Source organism: Chiloscyllium plagiosum, unplaced genomic scaffold (genome assembly GCF_037043375.1).
Source record: "Chiloscyllium plagiosum isolate Xiang-an unplaced genomic scaffold, Cpla_swu_hap1 HiC_scaffold_5, whole genome shotgun sequence".
NCBI lineage: Eukaryota > Metazoa > Chordata > Chondrichthyes > Orectolobiformes > Hemiscylliidae > Chiloscyllium > Chiloscyllium plagiosum.
The window spans coordinates 68,395,916-68,415,855 of record NW_028270143.1 but is presented as its reverse complement, the minus strand read 5'-3'; the positions used below and the strand labels follow the sequence as shown (position 1 = coordinate 68,415,855).

Below are 19,940 nucleotides of genomic sequence, written 5' to 3'. Positions count from 1 at the left end.
GCAATTTCTCCACTACAGATGTCAGGCCAATTGGTCTGTAATTACCTGTTTCCTCTCTGTCAACCTTCTAAAAGAGTGGAGTGACATGAGCAAATTTCCAATCCATAGGTAGAACTCTTGAACTCTGAAAAACTATGGTTAGAGCATCTGCAATGTGCTCTCCTACCTCCTTTAACACCCTTGGATAGAACTCATCAGGTCCATGGGATTTGTCAGTCATCAGTTTCATTCATTTCTGCATGATTGATGTTATGTGTAAGCTCATTTTATTTAGACCCTGTCCTTGATCCTCTGTTAATGTTTTTGAGACATTCAGCAAGCTATCCTTTTTTTTGCTGTGAATACTAAAGCAAATAATTGTTCAGTATGTCTGCTATCTCCCTATTTTCATTGACTCTCAGCCTTCAGTGGGGCATTAATACTCTTAACCAGCCACAGTCCTTCATTTAGCTGTCAAATTGCCTCTTATTGCCTTCTATGTCCCTTGCAAGTTTCCTTTCATTATCCTTTTAGCCACTGTTGTAGTCATTTTGTGGTCCTTTGTTGGTCTTTGCATTGGTCCCACTCTGTGGGATCTGTACTGGTCTTTGCATTTTTATCAGCCCTTTATTTTAATTTCATGCTATCCCTTGCCTCCCTAGGTGTCCATGGCTGTCTTTATTGCAAGGTGGAGCTTTTCCTTCTCATGGGTACACACTGTTTCTATATAGCATTAAACGTTTCTTTGAATATCCTCCACTGTTCCTCAGTTGTTTTACTTATTAACAGAACTTCCCAGTTTACTGTGAACTGTCTCTGCCTCATCCCATTAAAGTCTGCCTTACTTAAATCCAAACTTCTTGTATCCAATCATTACCTATCTCTTGCAAATGCTACATGAAACTCAATCATGTTATGATCACTATTTGACAATGCTCAGATTAATTAGGGCACTAATTAAATCAGCTTCATTGCTCATTACTAGATCCAATATTGCTTGTTTAAGGTTGTTTAATTTAATTCAATGTAATTTAATTTTAATTAAACCTCCAAGTTTCAATTCATTGCCAAAAAAATAAATAAAATGGAGAGAGCAGCCTCTGTTTCTAAGAGTGTACAACAAAACCATCGGCACCCAGAATTCACTGGATTTTTAAATTGTTGCACTGTACATCCCTCACCATCAATATCACCACCAAGGTGGCAGAATATTATTTTACATTGTTATTTTGGATGTAGATTTGTTCGCTGATCTGGAAGGCTCATTTCCAGACGTTTCTTCACCCTACTGGGTAACATCTTCAGTGGGCCTATGGGCAAAGCACTGCTGATAATTCATGTTTTCTATTTATATGTTTGGGTTTCTTTAAATCGAAAGCAGGAATTATCAGCAGTGCTTCACCCAGAGGCCCACTGAAGATGTTACCTAGTATGGTGACGAAACGTCTGGAAATGAACCTTCCAGTTCGGTGAGCAAAACTATATCTAGAACCCCACCCTGAGCTACAAATCTTCTCAAAATTGTTATTTTATACTGCTTTAATATTTAAAATGTTGACATTTAGAATAACACGGTGTTTAACATTGACACAATAATAATAATGCCATTTTAATTTTGTACAAGAGGTGCTGAATAGACATATTGTGAAATTAATCATCAACATTGGGGAAAAAAATAATGTAGGGCAAAATCATCTTTTTAAACTTTGCACCAATCTATGTGTATTGGCAAGATTATTAATGGGACAATCTTTTTCAGTTTTGTTTTTATGTCAAATGGTAAAATCCAATGATATAAAATAATTTTGTCTTAATAATAGTAAATAATTTATTTTACATTTGTTGCTTAACGTTAGTATCTGTAGTCCTAGACATAGGTAAGATCTATAATAATTAAGTAATTCACTACATGCAATGATCCCTATGATGCTGTAGGACGATGAACAGAAATGTTGACTGGAAAACAGTTCAGCAAAGTGGAGTTATTGAACTGTGAGGATAAATGAACATGAAATGAGGAACAGGCATTGTGACCGAGTACAATAGGAAGAAGAGATGAGGAAGAAAAACAAGTCATGCAGATTGGAAGGAAGGCCACAGCTGAAACAGTCCAAAGCTTTCCAGCCGCCTGCAAATTCCACATTCTGCTTTGTTAATATTAATTCCTTTAAAAGAGCCATGACATTTATATTTCAGCATCCATCTGCTTCTGGTTAATGTTATTAATTGGTTATGCAAATAAAGTAGCAGTTAACTCTGTACCCACTCCCAGTTATATAAGGCTTTTTCAAACCATTCCATACTCATTTATGAATACTTGATTACCTATTTAGGGTAGTTAATAACTTGATAATTTTATACTACAAAGAGATTATTCTGAATATTATTTACCATTCACCTTTTATTCAATATGTATATAATTTTATATATATATATTAGATGCATGAATGTTATAAAACTGGGCATACCTTAATGACACATCTTGCTAACGGGTCAGCTTATTGAAGGATCTTACCATGCAGTGGTGGTATCCCTACCTCTAAGCCATGAAGGCCTGGGTTTAAATTCCTTCTGTGGTGTGTCACACCACAGCTGGCCAGATTGATTTAAAAATATCTAGAACTTTGATTTGTGAAGACGTACCCTTGTATTTGACAGCCTATTTCATTAAACAAGATAAGTCTTAAAATTCAAACTTGAGACTTAAATGTCACTAATATTAAAATATTTTGACTGTGCAGCAACTCTAATCAGTGAAGTAATTAGATTCTCGATTACTCATAGGTTTGAATGCTAATCCTAGTTCATCCTGAAGTTTACCTGACATCATAATCACAGCTTCACCAGTTCCGAGACATTTTCCACATTGCAGTAAATATGCATCAGGGTGGACAGAACATGTCCTGTTGACTAATTACTGAACAGAATTAACTCACTCTGGAAGAATTCCGCAGCCTCAGACTACCTCATTTCTTGTTTAGAAAGGAAGTTTAGCAAAGAGTCGGTGGGAGAAATAATGAAAAACATTTGCAGTGACACCCATGTGAAGTCAAGCCCAGTTAAAAACAATTGGTTTAGATATTTTGCTTTGTCACTTGCAGCCGATTAGATTGCTATTTAGTATTTACCTGTACCTGTTTTCATGACTTATCAGATGCTCTAAGCTACTTAAGCCATTCAACTTCTCACACATTTAATATTCACATTGATATAAATTGCCAGCGGTTTCACAGTGTTTTCAAACTCGAGAAGATCTTGTTTAGCAAACTCCCTTGATGACTCTTTGAGGTGTTACACTGAGAAGTTGAACTGTAGAGTTCAGTTTCATCTTTTCAGTGAGCTGAATAATTGATCTGAACTGTGGTGGCCTCAGTATCTTTGTGTTAATGAAGGGAATAGACAGAATTTAACCTCATATTCCAAATAAACTTGTAAGACTTCTGTTGGACAGTATGTAAGAGCAGAAGTGAGAGCTGATTTCATTTCCATTCCTCTCCTCCTACACCATTCACTAATAGGCTTACTGACATGTTGTGGTAAACCCAACATAGATAATAGCTACTGGGATCAGATATCAGTGAAACAAGTCAATATAGATCCAATGGATAGAATTTAATGCCCACCCCACGGTGTGTTTGAAGGTAGAAAGTATTTAACTGAATGAGGTGGTGGCCACTGGGGACCCCACTCGCTTCCTGTCAGCATCCTGCTTACTTCTGTGGAAGGATGGCCTGTGGAGTTTTCCTACCCCACTGCCAATTAAGACCTATCAGTAGTCAATTAATGCACACTTAAGAGTATTATGCCACCATTGCTGGTTGTAAAGCAGGCTTGAGACTTGTCATGCAGGAAGTACAGGAAGCAAACCCATGTTCAGTGATTCATCAGCACCTGCCCTGGGAGAGTGGGAAGCCTCCTTGTTATGCATAATTGAGGGATAGGCATCAGGTAGAGGGTGGGTCGATGAGAGCTGCCAACTTCATTTGCTACCACAACCCCTTCTTCATGACCTTGAACCTGTAACCAGCTTCTGCCACTATTCACCTGTGGGTGAAATGGATATAAATTTGGTTGTATACTTTAAATTGTAAGGTGTTTCCGACAGAGTAAAATTATCAAATGGCATCAATATGAATAATTATCCCATGTGTGCGAAGAATTATACTGACAACCAGGTTATGATTTTGTGAAACTTGCAATGTGGCTCACTGATGCCTTCTGGAAGCTAAATACATTCATTTGCAGGGTATTGTCCCTTGCAAACAGAAAGGATATGTCCAGGCATTGTGTGGTGGTGGACAAATGTTCCTATGCATTCTCCATGTCACTGTTTAACCACTCAGAGCCTACTTGCCATCTAATCAGCACCCTTGTCTCACACGTAATAAATTGTTATTCCCTTTGAAATTTGGGATTTTTGCTTTTGTTCTGATGACAAAAAGCTTTCACAGTGAATCTCGTTTTATCAGAAATATTTCAGAAAAATCTTAGTTTATTAAAAAATCTTACTTAAATTTCTGTATTCAAAATGTTCAAAACAAAAATTCTGGGCAGAATCTTCCCAATGGTGAATTGGTGAGTCTGTTGTGAAGATGTGGTGAGATCAGCAGAAATGAGACTCTTGGCAGTGAGAAAGGAAAAGTCTGACTTTCCCGCCAAAGTTTGAATGGCATGCAATTAGCACGAAATTATTCCCTCATCTCGCTTCATTGATAGGCAGTTTCCTATTCTTCCACCAGCCTGACAGAAACAAATTGGTGGCAGTTCCTGAAATGAAAACCAGAGGAGGTACCTAGTGACTCCAGCCCGTTGCTTGCTCCTTGAAGCCTCCATCTTGGACAATTGTCAGCAACATCTCATGGCATGCTCCATGGGCAGTGACTGTCTGCAACCTCCCGCTTCATTGCACACTCATGGCTTGTTTCCGACGAATGTAAAATACAGTTCTCTATTTTAAAGCTGCACTTCGGGATACACTGGCACTGATCATTGTAATGCTGCTGGTTGGTCAATTTGGATGCAAGGACAGGAACCCAACTCACAAACTGACCAGTCTGTATCTCCAGATCTTCTCACATGCACTCCTAGCATTCACTGATATTGTGCTTTGATGCTCATAGCATCCCCACACTGCCTTGTCTTGCATATCTGTACTTTTTTGGCACTTTGCCAGACCTAAGACTTATGGTGGTCAGGGTAGCATACCAATAATTTCCTGTCTTCTGCCTCCCTCTCTTCTTTAACAGGAGGGTTGTGTTAGCCATTTTCCAGTCCTCTGAGATCCTCTCTGACCCAAGGAATTCTCGAAAGAGCACCACCAATGTTTCCACAATCTGCTCAGCTATCTCCTTCAGCACTCTGGGGTGTGGTCCATTCAGTCTGGTAATTTACCCATTTCAGACCTTTCAGCTTCCCCTAGCACCTTCTCCTTGGTGATGGCCACTATACTTACTTCTGACCCAATTCTCTTGAAATTCTGGTATGCTGCTGGTGTCTTCCACTATGAAGACTGATGAAAAATACCCATTCAGTTTCTCCCCCATTTCTTTGTTCCCATTACTACTTCTTCAGCCTCATGTTTTAGCAGCCCAATTCCACTCTTACCTCTGTTTTGCCTTTTATATATCTAAAAAAATACTCTTGCAATCTTCTTTTATAATACTGGCTGGCCTACTCTCATATTTCATCTTCTCCCTGCTTATTGTTTTTTTTAGTTATCCTCTGCTGATTTTAAAGGCTTCCCAATCCTCTGGCTTCCTATTAATCTTCACCAAATACTATACTTTTTCATCTTCTGTTACGCTATATCTGACTTATGCCATGGTTTTGTTGTCCTCCTCTTAGTATGTTTCTTCTTCCATGGGATAAATTTCTGCTGTGCCTCCTGAACCATGCTACACTCCTCCCCACCCCCCCCCCCCCCCCCCCCCCACCACCCCCTCGGAAACTCCTACCATTGCTGCTCCACTGTTTTCCCTGCTATTCTGAGATTGTGACACAATATTCTCAACTCCCCAGCCAGAGGAAATATTTTCTCATGATCTATTCTGTCAAGTCCTCAATAAGTTTTATGCAGTTCAATTAGAAAATTGTTCGTGCTTCTAAACTCCATCCATTTCTGACTGAATTTCTCCTCCTGCTTCATTTAATATGAATATGATCAGGAATATCACTTCCCATCCCATATCATCTAATTAGTATTGTTTATGCTAATGTACAATTCATTTTGTTCTGTGTAATGAGGAAAGATTCGCCGCTGAATCATTAATCTCTGGTTTCCTCTTTATGTGGAAAGAGCTGTGGAACATCAAAATGTAGCTGCTACTGAGTGTGTGAGAGACTTTAAACTGGCTTAGCCAACATATAGAGCAATAGGATCAATATTTGAATCTTGTAAAGACTTGTGTCTTATTGAATGTTGAGAGGAAAAGTAATTTTTGGCATAAGAAGGAAATAAGCAATTCATTTTTTAAAATCACTGGAAGGATGTGGGTCTTGCTGGCTGGATCAGCAATTATTGCCCATTCCTAATTATCCTTGAGAGGATGGTGATGAGTTGCCTTCTTGAATAACTGTGGTCCAAGTGGTGTAGGTTGACCCACAATGCCATTAGGAAGGGAATTCCAGGATTGTGACCCAACCAAAGTGAAGGAACAGTGATATATTTCCAAGTTAAGATGGTGAGTGACTTGGAAAGGAACTTGCAGTTAGTGGTGCTCCCAGGTATCTGCTGCCCTTGTCCTTCGAGATAGGAGTGGTCAAGGGACAGGTTTGGTTTATGAGCCCACCTTGGATAAACATTTAGCAGTGGAGGATATGCAAGAGGAGATAATAAGACCAAGAATTTTAATGGGTTAAAAATAGTTCAGTTTATGGTAATCAGAGGTAAGAGTCATTGGTTCGGTTTGCAAGAATTGTGTCTCTGAAGGAAATAAATGTTCCACTGTCCTATTGAGAAGCTTAAAGGGCACAGGATGTAATGATTCAGACAATTTGCCACAAGAGAACTGGAAATTATGAGTACCAAGGTTATGTGACCTGAACAGAAATATTGTTAGAAGAATGAGTTGGATGGTTATGGTGGTGAATACCAAAGATGTCAGGGAGTATTTTGCTGCTTATCATGTTGGGAGTGGATTTATTTGACCACAGCCTCAATTGGCAACAAAAATTTTAGAACAAGATCCTTGGAAACCCAAACCAAACATGGGCATTCATCCCTTAAGCTATTTGTTTAAAAATAAAAAGCACAGAGTCATTATTCATAAATCTCAAATACACTAGAAATAATTTCTTTCCAATGACTATATTAGTTTCAGAGGGTGTTCCTTACACAAAAAGTTGGTGAAATAGGCAAATGTATTTTATTCTGTATCATTAACCTGACTGGATCAGTAATATCGCTGATTATTACATGCATGATAGGAGGTAACTGAGTTTGGATCAATGTAATTTTGGCCATGAAAATTTTAAACTTCAGATGATATTGATTTTGTTTAGAGACATGATATTAGTTTTGAAATTACAAATTTTGTGTACAGAAAGCAGGCTTCTTTCAATTGTTTTGATTTTATTTCCCCTCCCCCCTTCCCCACCTCCCCCCTCACCTTTCTCTCTCTCTCTATGCCTCTGTGGTTTGGACCAAAACTTTCACTGAGCTACTCTCAAGACAATTTTTAGATAGTTATTTCCTTCCTAACTACGTGAACCATTTAATGGTCTTATTCTGTGGTGGCTGATTTTGAGGAATGTTTTAACAAAAGCTCTATTTACTCTGGAGTACAACAATATACTGTATAAAGTAGGTAATGATGTTTGGCTGCAGTGCATTCAGACAGGAAATGTTCTGATGGAGGAACTGCACCAAGATTATAAACTTGATTCTGTATGTTGGCACTTTGTGCTCACTACCTACACATTTTGACAGTGGATCTTGCAGTTAGATTAAAGAATAATCATGCAGTAGTTCTTATGAATTCGTTTAGCAAACTGATCATTTTATTTCCGTGTGAATGAAATTTTGAAAAACATTAAGCAGTCACAAAATCTACACCAATTTGTAACTCGAATTTATAATCACAGGAGATTCTGTAGTTATGGGGATAGATAACATTCTCAAAAGCCATGATCCCAAATCACAAAGAACATATTGCTTACCTGATGCCAGGATAAGGAACATCTTGAAATGGGACCTTATAGGAAAAGGAGGGGCAAATCCAATTGTTGTGGTCCATCACAGAACAAAATACATAGGGCAGGAGCAGGAGGAAGGTACCATACAGGGTGTATCGGTAGTTAGAATTAACCTAAAAATCCTTTACCTTGAAGGAATAATCTCTGGATTATTGCTTAAACTATATGCAAATTGCCAAAAGATAGTCATAGAGCACAGAAACAGACTCTTCAGTCCGACTCATCCATGCCTATCAAACCAATCTAGTCCTATTTTCCTGCATTTGGCCCATACTTTGCTCAACCTTTCCTATTCATGTACCTGTACAGGTATCTTATAAATGTTGTAACATCTATCACTTCCTCTGACAGTTCATTCCATATATGAACCACCCACTGTGTGAAAACATTTCCCCTCAGGTCCCTTTTAAATTTTTCTCTTCTCACCTTAAGCCTCTTGTTTTGAACTCCACCATCTTGAAGAAAAGACCTTAACTATTAATCTTATCTATGCCCCTCATGATTTTATTAACCTCTGTAAGGTCATTCCTCAGCTTCCTAGACTCCAATGAGAAAAGTTCCACCATATCCAGCCTCTCCTTATAAGTCATGTTACCATCTTCTAAATCTTTTCTGTGTCTCTCCAATTTAATAATGTACTTCCTTAAAGCAGGGCAACCAGTTACAATTCTGGCATTTGTCCAGCAATGTGGAAAATTGCCCAGTTTATGTCCTGTACACAAAAAGATCAAATCCCACCTGGCCAGTTATTGTCCCATCAGTATACTCTTGATCATCAGTAAAGTGATGGAAGGTATCATCAGTCATGCTATCAAGCAGCATCTACTTAGCAACAACCGGCTCAGTGACACTCAGATTTGTTGCCCTCAGTCCCTGACCTCCTTGCAGCTTTGGTTCAAATGTGGACAAAATAACTGAATTCTAGATGGAGGTGAGAGTGACAGTTCTTGACATCAAGGCTGCATTTGATCTAAAGTGTGGCATCAAGGAGCCCTAGCAGCATGAAGTCAGTGGGAATCAGGGGCAAACTCTCTACTCAATTGGAATCATACCTAGCAAAAAGGAAGACAGATGTGGTTGTTAAACGTCATCTCAGTTCCAAGATATCTTCACAGGAATTCCTCTGTGTAATATCCGACCAATTTCTTTTGTGTTTCATCACTGACCTTCCCCCCCCCCCCCCCCCCCCCCCCCATCATGAGGTCAGAAATGGGATGGTTGTTAATCATTGCACAATGTTCAGTATCATATGTGACACCTCAGATATTGAAGCAGTCAAAGTTCAAATACAGTAAGCCCTGGACAATATCCCGGCTTGGCCTGACACCTAGCAAGTAACATTTGTGCCACATACATGCCAGGCAATGACCACCCTCAACAAGAAACAATTTGACCTTTGCCCCTTAATATTCAAGGGCATTACTTTAATTCAATCCTCTCCTATCAACATTCTGGTCATTGGCATTGATCAGAAACTGTACCAGTTATGCTACAGCTGTACAAAACTCTGGTGTGGCCGCACATGAAGTATTGTGTACAGTTCTGGTCACCGCATTATATGAAGGATGTGGAAGCTTTGGAAAGGGTGCAGAGGAGATTTACTAGGATGTTGCCTGGTATGGAGGGAAGGTCTTACGAGGAAAGGCTGAGGGACCTGAGGCTGTTTTCGTTAGAGAGAAGAAGGTTGAGAGGTGACTTAATAGAGACATATAAGATAATCAGAGGGTTAGATAGGGTGGACAGGGAGAGCCTTTTTCCAAATATGGTGACGGCGAGCACGAGGGGGCATAGCTTTAAATGGAGGGGTGATAGATATAGGACAGATGTCAGAGGTAGTTTCTTTACTCAGAGAGTAGTAAGGGTATGGAATGCTTTGCCTGCAACGGTAGTAGATTCGCCAACTTTAAGTACATTTAAGTCGTCATTGGACAAACATATGGATGTACATGGAATAGTGTAGGTTAGATGGGCTTCAGATTGGTATGATAGGTCGGCGCAACATCGAGGGCCGAGGGGCCTGAACTGTGCTGTAATGTTCTATGTTCAGACTAGCCATAGTGGCTATAAGAGCTGGTCAGAGGCTTGGAATCCCGAAGCAAATATCTCACCTCCTTACTCCCCAAAGTCATGTACAACACAAAGCAGGAGTGTAATAGAGCTGGTCAGAGGCTTGGAATCCCGAAGCAAATATCTTCCCACTTGCCCGGCTGAGTGTAGCTATGATACTCAAGATGCTTGGCGTCATCTGTTCAGGACAATGCATTCTGGGACAGGATCCAGTGGTTCTGGTCCATGTAGGTAGCAACAGTATAGTCACAACAAAGAAGCAGGTTCTACATGGTCAGTAGGAGGAGCTAGGTGCTAAATTAAGAAATGAAAAACTAAAGGACATAATCTCTGCATTGTTACCAGAGACAGAGTAGTGTTGCCTCTTTCACATCCATCAGGGTTCACGCGTAAAATATAAAATATACAACATTCAGCTGCTCACACATGATCAGCTGACTGACCTTCCATCACAACCAGGAGAAACACTGACAGTTTTTCCCCAATGCCTTGCATGGACCAAAGACACAACCACAAAGGATTACCTTTTGATTTGAGCCCCTTTTTGAATTCAGTCCCCTTGCCTGGTTTGGTCAGCTTTGTTGGTGTCAGCTAGTATGGCTACCTCCACTGGATAACACTAACTACAAACCAGACTACAGATGATGGGAACTCTCCATGAGCTAATTCATATGGAAAGGCTTCACCGTTAACATTGTGAGTTTTGATGCAAAGAAACTTCATAGTTACGAAAGAACTAAGTAACTGAAGAAATTTGTCCTCATTGAAGTTTGGAGATAGAAGTCTCCTTTGCTGGCTCCATGCCTCAATATATGTATAAAGCTAGATATAGGAGTTATGAACATGCATATTTCGCATTTCTGGCTAAATAGATCATACCCATGAATGAAATTCCAGGAGGCTGAATTGTTAATCAGTATTCATGACCTGCTAATTAATTCAAACCATGTTCCTGACTATGAAGGTGAAAGCTTCTCAGAACTCAATAGCCTTTAACGTTCTGTCAGGGGAAATGGAGTGTTTTTTGCCTACTGCCTAATTATGACACAATCTGCTATTCTAAATGTTCCACAGAGGCATGAAATTCTGCCCCGTGACTCTGCCTCTATCCTATTTCTGTTAAAACCTGTGGATAATAAAATGCAATCAATCTCAGATTTAAAATTTCCAGTTGATCTAGAAATAGCTGCCATTTGCAGAATGGGATTCTACACTTCCACCAGCCTTCACAACTAGAAATGTTTTCTGATTTCATTCCTGAAAGGTCTGCTTCTGGCATTTAGTCTGTGCTGCTTCATGTGAGGCACTCCTGAAGGGGAAATTGTTTCTCTCTATCCAATCTGTTCTCTTAATATCTTGAAAACTTTGATCAAAATACCCGTTAACAGATTTGATTTGATTTATTGTCACATGTACCTAAGTACAATGAAAAGCTTTCTTTATGAGCAGTGCAGGCAGATCAGATTAAGCAAGGATGTACAGATCAACTTAGAGGCATACAGGTTATGTCACACAGGGCATGCACTAGGCGAGATCAGCATTAGCAAGATCAGCATTATTTGAAATTACAGAATCCATTCAACAATCTAATAACGGCTGGGTAGAAGCTATTCCTGAACCTGCTAGTCCGTGTGTTCAGGCTTCTGTATCTTCTTCCTGACAGAAAAGGTTGTAGGAGAGTATAACCGGGTGGGAGGGGTCTTTGATGATGTTGGCAGCCTTACCACAACAGTGAGCCATGTAAATGGAGTTTATGGATAGAAGGTTGGCTTCCATGGTGGTTCAAGCTGCACAGCAACTTGCTGTAGTTTCTTATGGTCATGGGCAGTCCAGTTGCCATACCGGGCCATTATGCACCAAGATAGTATGCTCTCAATGGTGCATCTATAGAAGTTGGTGAGTGTCCTTACGAATATGCCAAATTTCTTGAGGTACCTGAGGAAGAAGAGGTGTTGTTGTGCCTTCTTGACCATCGTATCTACGTGGGAAGTCCAGGACAGGTTGTCGATTATCATCACTCTGAGGAACTTGACGTTCTCCATCCTCTCAACCTCAGCTCCATTGATGTAGATGGGAGCACCATTGATATAGAGATCAATGATTAGATTGTTAATTTTGCCAACATTGAGAGAGAGGTTGTTCTCATTCCACCATGTCACCAAGCCCTCTATCTCAGTTCTGTATTCTGACTCATCATTGTTAGATATCAGTCCTACCATAGTGGTGTCATCAGAGAATTTGTGGCTGGTGCTCATTCAGAATTTGGCAACACAGTCATGGGTGTACAGAGAGTACAGTAGGGGGCTGAGGGCGCATCCTTGGAGGGCTCCAGTGCTAAGTGTCATTGTGGAGGAGGTGCAATTAGTATCTTCACTGATTGTGGTCTGTCGGTCAGGAAGCTGAGGATCCCAATTGCAGAGGGGAGACCCAAGGCTAAGGTTTCAGAGTTTTGAGATCAGTTTGAGGGGATAATGGTTCTGAAGGCGGAGCTGTAGTCAGTAAGCAGGAGTTTGTCCAAATGTTCCAGGGATGAGTGCAGGGCTAGGGATATGGTATCGGCTGTGGACCTGTTGTATTGTCAGGCAATATAAAGCCCTAGTTCAGGGCTTTCCAAACCCTGGGTTACAGCCCCCAGTGGAGTTGCATAATGAAATTTGGGTGACACAATTCATGAACCTGTAATAGTGTTGAGGGCCCAGGAGAACACCTTCCGAAGTGTGACACATCAGGACTGCACTCCTTGGTCAAATATGCTGTCAATCAGGATGGGCAGTACCCACAGCAGTCAATTGGTGCAGAGCATCCCTATTGACAGGCTGAATGACAGCAATCATTGACCAACCTTTAGTATAGGTCAGAATCAGTAATGTTGCTACTCCCTTTCATGTTTATAGTGTCCTGTACAGTTCAGCTGAAGCCTGCAACACCCCCGCTCCCAAACCCTATTGATATCCAATCCCTGAGTGTGAGTGTGTGTGTGAGAGTGTGTGATAAAGAGGGTGAGCAACTGAGTGTGTGAGAGAGTGAGTGTAAGTGCGTGAGTGTGTGCGACAGTGTGTGAGAGAGTGCCATTATTGTCAGAAGGTATTGTGTTTCCCAGGTTGAGCCATCTTGCTGAAAGCAAGACGTATTCACCTCAAAATAAACCCAACAATGTTCAACTAGAATCATCAGAGAGAAGCTGGGAGGCATCTTTATGGTGGACATGAGTGATTTTCTGGGGAGTTTTGATGGAATCTGAGTAATGCATAATAGATAAAATAGAAAAGGAGTTTATGACTGGAAGTCAGATTCTGGTACTCTGTAAATATACAGAGTTAGACATAGAGCAGGAATCACTTGGGATCAACCTACTTGAGAAGTATTAATCAAATCCCAATAAATTGGATCATGTCCTCACTGAAACATGATTTTGCAATCAGGGAAGAAACAGACCAGTTGAGAGAAGTTTAATTGAACTGTTAAACTGGCTATGTACTCAGACTAAACCTAACGTCACTTCTGATGTAGGGGAACTGAGCAATTGATGAAAAATGCTACTGTTGAAGAACTCTTGAAGCGAGTAAAACAATAACGAAATTAAATACGGGAAAATGTACACTCTAGCCATGGGTAATCTAGATGTATTAAACTTAATCCTTTTTAACAATGCTAAAAAGGATTGTTATATGATAATCTTATGCTAATTTTCTGGACGTCTACTCAAGTACAGTAGAGTTATTCATATTCTTGGTGGAGAAGAATGCTGGCTTCGAAAGTCAGGAAAATAAAAACAGTAGCTAAAAGCAATTTAGCTGCTTAAACGTTGGCATGAGTAGAAACTGCAGAGACCAGAGTGTACTTATCCCATATTCTATCTTATGCAAAGAGAAATTTGAGAGAAGTTTACCCATAGAATGTTATGCTGCTAACCCTATTTTCTTTGGAACAATGCACATTGGATAAATAATACATATTGAGAAAAAGCTGAGGATTGACCTTTCCACCATAAAGGAAACATTAAAAAGTAAAATGATTTCCAAAATAAAGTGGCTTGATGCAAATTATTGCTTCTTACTCTGTTTCAGAAAAAATGAGCTGGCTCCAAAGAATTATTAGAGATCCTTGGAGAGGGATGCCGAGTTGCATGGCGGGTTATTAAAAAACACATGAACAAGGCAAACTGTTCTTGGATCTCTTTGTGGTGAAATCTTATAGTTTTTTTTGCTTTGTTCAAAGAAAGAAATGGAATATGAATTATTCAATTTTGTTACCGATCGATGTTATTAAATGGTGAGATATAGACTGTGGAAGCATAATTTTGTTTACATTTTATTAGTTTCACTGAAAGGTTGTTTGCATTGTCTTCAAATATTTATTTATTCTTTTATTCTTTTATTCAATATAACAAGTACTTAAACATGAATCTGTTAATATAAGAAATATTTAAGCATATGATTGGGTTAATTGATTAATTAATTAGAGTAGAGGTACAGTGGTAGTGCCCCTGCCTTTGAGCCAAGAAGCCAGGTTCAAGTCCCACCTGCTCCAGGGTGTGTAGTAACATCTCTGAATATTAGAAAATATAATTGACTGAGTAGGTGTTCCACTTTTATGTAACATTTACAGAGGGGAAAGGAGGATTCATTGAAAAAAACTTCCTGAAACTGTCATTCCCGTCTCATCTGAATAGATTCCTATTACAGAACAAACTAGATTATCCAATCGAAATGGGCGGGGAATATTGTGTTCGGATAACTAATCTGATCATAAACAAAGGAAACCATACTGAACAAAATTGCATAAAAAAGCACGTTTCCAGAGTTCTTATTTCATTCAATCGATAAAATATGTACAAACACTGGACATTTCTTAAAAAATCATGATATTTTACAAATAAAATCACCTTTTGCATAAATAAAATTCATTGAGATAGAGGTTGGTTATTTTTTGAAAAAAAATCCAGTCGCTGTTGCTTGAGGTGCTTGTGTTTCTTTGTTTTGCCAGCAATAACATTTAACACTTCGTCTTGTAAAATGTAATTACCTCTTTGATGTAACATTTTTATGGGACCTTGAGATCTTGTTCAGACAATCCGCAATTTGTATAATCGATGTTTGGATAATCGAGGTTGTTCTGTACACTAAAAATCATTAGCAGTTAAAACTCAACCAAGCATTGATCATGGTCATAGCTATCGAAAAAACAGACTGCTCGTTGAGAAGGAAATAACATGAGGTGATCATTTCAATTTCAAAGCTAAGTGCCTGTCAAAAATGGATTAAAGCTGGTGATTAGATATTTTTCAAGCATCAAAGGGTTTTGTTCTAATCCACCAGAGTTATTTGAATCACAGAGGTAATAATGACATTAGCTAACAGGCACAAAATTGGAAATTTCTGGAAAAACTCAGCAGGTCTGGCAACATCGATGGAAAGAAAGCAGAGTTAATATTTTGAGTACAGTGACCCTTCATCAGAACACTATTTTATGATGTTATGTTCTGTTTTATTATGCTTTTTCTTTGACACCATCTTGCACTGTAAAGGGAAGCTGCATTCAACAATACTGCTGCAATTATTGCAAAGTTGATACCAGTGCAGAGACAGTATTGCATGGTGATGGATGCAACACTGGATGCATTAGATGTGCAGATGTTGGAAAGAAGAGATGCCATGGTTTGGTTAGTGGGAGTTTTTAGGTCCAGTGACTCTTTTTCAGAATCTTCTTCAGACCCTTCTTCCATTCTGAAGAACGCCACTGGACCTGAAATGTTAACTCTGATTTCTCTCCACAGGTGATTCCAGGCCTGCTGAGATTTTCCAGCAAATTCTCTTTTTGTTTCAGATTTCCAGTGTCCATAATTCTTTCGGCTTTTTGCCTCGTGCATAAATCTGTTGTGTTTCGCCCCACTCTCATCCTCATGCCAATCCTACCTTTCTGATTCCCTGCTTGCCTACAGAGCAACTGGAACCTCAGAAAATGGAAAGAGAGAAATAACACAGCACTAATGACAAGACCCATGTTGTATATCAGTCTGAAAGGGTTAATACTGAGGAGTGCCATAAGTACCACTTACCATGATGATGCCATATGGACCTGTGGGAAAAGGAGCTTCGATACTCAAAGGAGTGAGACCTGACATCTGATCTTCATCAAAGTCTCTGTGACAATATCCATCTTACCAATATAACTTATAACTAGTTGCTAACATGAAAAGAATTATATCTTGTTAAAAGGCTCTTCTAGTTTGACCAGAAAGTGGTTATTGCTGAAAATGTGTTGCTGGAACAGCGCAGCAGGTCAGGCAGCATCCAGGGAACAGGAGAATCGACGTTTCGGGCATAAGCCCTTCTTCAGGAAACGTCGATTCTCCTGTTCCCTGGATGCTGCCTGACCTGCTGTGCTGTTCCAGCAACACATTTTCAGCTCTGATCTCCAGCATCTGCAGACCTCACTTTCTCCTCCAGGAAGTGGTTAATCTCTATCACACTAGACCAAGCAGGCCCTGTAGTCTCCTTCACATAAAGTGGATGGTGGCAGCATGCTTCATCATGAGCAGCAGCTCCTATGGTGCTACAAGCTTTATGCTCACATAACAGCTCCGTCACTTAACCAGACACTCATAGCCGTGAGTTCAGAATTGGCACTGCACAATCCTTCGAAATTAATGTGGAACAGAGATCAGCAGATGGTGAGTCAGTGGAGTAGGTTTAGTTGCACCAGGAATAAAGCATTCTTCATTTGCCAGCTCACCAGAAGGCATGGTAGAAACACAGCTGCAGATAACAGAGGAGGAACCTGATGGTGCAGAATATAGAAAAATGCTGATGGGAATCCAAACAAAGGTACTGGGTGCACCGCCTAGCCCTGATTCCTTTACTGTCAAGGAACAGGGTGAAGCTCAGCTTCAAGCTGGAATAGGATAAAGAACAGAATATCCTGATTTTGCAGCCTCTGCTCCAGCTTCCTGGCAGACTGCAGACCCAGAGGCACTATGAATGCTGACTACAAACAGTTGGTGTCCTTTGGAGGAGATGTTAAAGCATGATCCTGCCTGACCCTTTAGTTATACATAAAATATCTCAAGCGATTGTTTTGAAAAAGAGGAGGGGAGTTATCTCTGGTATTCTGGCAAATATATGTCAATCGGCATCATAAAAATAGGTATCCTTTGTAAGATTTAGCACAAATTGACGCTATATTTCCTATATTAGAGCACTGACTGCACTTTCATTGGCTGTAAAACCCTTGGTTGTCAGAAAGGGCACTGTATAAGTGTAAGTTTGTATTTTGTATCTTTTGCAGCCTTTGTGTATGGACAAATCATCTATTGCTCTCTAATACTGACAAACCCAGAAATTCACCACTTCAAAAAACAAATATTTCTGGAGTATCTATAATTATTTCTCTACATACTGTGGGTTAGCTGGCTATTATTGGGGTGTGACACATTCTCATTCCTCCACCTCCTCAGCCCAAACAAGATGCATCAGGAGTGTGTACTATTTCATCCCATGATGAGCCATTCTAATGTTGCAAAGTCTTATCTGCTGCATAGGGAGATGCTGGTACTGTATATATAACAATGAAGTTTCAGTCATTTTCTTGTTACTGTTAATCTGCATGGATCTACTGATATTAATGAAGCTGGACTGATTTAGTCAGCAACAACGCAACAATACTAAAAACAACCCAGTCCAAATACTTGTGGGAACCCCCAGGAATTCGAAACTGCTCAAAGCAGAACAGGGGTTAAATTCCTCAGCTTTGAGCACGAGGTTGGACAATCTTGCTGTGGGAAAGAACTAGTGTGCCCCTTTAATGCCTTTGAATACAGATGGCCAACTGACCTCCTTCTGTCCCATGATTCAATGCTTTGGGACATCATGTGGGTTAAGGAACATGTTTTCCAAGTTTGAATATCTTATCATTTAGCAGTAGCACTAGCAATGAAGCGGAGAGATCAATATGCAGCACTTCATGGTACACGATTGGCAGGGGAACTGAATAAGCAAAATAGATTTCTTTGTACTCTTTTGTGAAAGATGATGCTAATGAATTCTACTTCAATTAAAATTACTGTTTCTGAGGGTGATAGCGATACTCACAAACCCTTGGAACATGATAATTAAGTGCAGTGAATTTAAATAATTTATATTAATTAAATGTAGTTAATTATTGTGTAAAGTATGTAAATGAGAAGTGATCTAGAAATTGTTTCAATTTAATGCTTCAGATATATTATTGTACTTTATATATAGTGGATGTGATTCATTAAGAGCTGTAAATAACTACTGTCATTTTTTTAAGACAATGAAAGACTGTAACAGGATGAGGGTTATTCTGGGGAACCTTTTGGTTTAAAATAAATGGGTAGAAATATTCTGGTTCACTGGATGTTTTAAAAATGTTAGTTCTTTGGATTTCTAATGATCTGCTTTCTCTTTCATGTGCTTTATCTTCAGAGATAACAGAGTCAGCTGCAGTCAAGCTTTCTTCCTTACATCATCTTCCTGCTCAGCTACATGAATTTTATCAGAAGGGCTTTGTACTTGCTGGTATTCACCCCTTCATACACTGCATTGATGTGCGGAAGGGCACACCAGAAGAGATGATGTTCAGGGCCATTTTGATCAAACCAGCAGCGAGGTAAAACAGACCAAATAAATATAGTCACTAATAGATTATCTCTATATTAAAGACTGCTTTTCTGTAGGAAGCAGCTTAGAAATATTTTATATGTTTGTCTAGTATGTGTCTTGCGCCCGTTAGGATCTTCAAGGTCCTGGGAATTCAGATCATAAAAAAGTGACTTTCCGAAATAAAAAGTGGCCAACATTTTCATGCACTGGTTAAAATAAACTGAGATTATTCTTTGAGTTTTTTTTTGTGAAAGATTCCTGCCACAGATGTCTTTTGTCAATTGTTTTTTAAAAATCATGTTGTCTGAAGAAAAGGGAAATAATGACTGCAGTCAAAGGCTATCAGAGTGAATCATTGCTCCAGGTTACAGATGTAATTAAGTTATAGTTACCTGCTCAAGGATTCTTTTGTTACCTGAGGGATAATGCTTATCTTGCAACCAAAGAATTATAGTCAATATTTATCCTAATGTTCTCTTGGGCTTAAATGTATTGCAAAGATAATAAATCCTTCCACTCATTTCCCCCAGGCTGGAGCTTGTTCTTTACATACAATGAGCAGTAGAATTATCTAATGATGTTAAATAATAGGCAAATATGAAAACTAAATTCTGTTGTTTAACAGTGATGTTTAGTTAAAGACATGTAGAATTTCATGACACTTTTGTACATCATAGAAAAATTATTTTCATATGCTTTTAGGCAAAAATCAGATAATGTTACCATAGTATCTGTGACATGAAAATCATACTCCAGTCTAACATAAGAATCACCATTATCTGCTCTGCATGTGACACAACTTATGATGGCCAGTGTTGCATCATGATTTTCAAAAAATCAAATGATACCAGAAAGAATAACAAGTGGATAAGAGCAATTAAAACAGTTCGTCCTTCTTGTGGTCTCACTGATATTCATAAATATTTGTCACATCATGATAACAGCCTCGCTGAATTTATAACTATAACTCAATGCTGGGAAGCTAATTCCTGGCAATGTATTAAATTTGACCATAAACAGCCACTTCTAATTAGATTAGACTCCCTACAGTATGGAAACAGGCCCCCTGGGCCAACA

The 19,940-nt window shown here is 39.3% G+C and overlaps 1 protein-coding gene across 2 annotated transcripts in view; it reads left to right on the top strand.

The window, feature by feature from the left end:
• Positions 1-19,940, top strand: part of LOC122549933 (raftlin-like) — a 103,378-nt gene that overhangs the window by 19,862 nt on the left and 63,576 nt on the right. For both annotated transcript variants that reach the window (XM_087987267.1, XM_043690175.2), the window contains exon 3: positions 18,687-18,870. In XM_087987267.1, the coding sequence (XP_087843393.1) occupies positions 18,687-18,870 (184 nt within the window). The remainder of the gene's footprint in view (positions 1-18,686; positions 18,871-19,940) is intronic.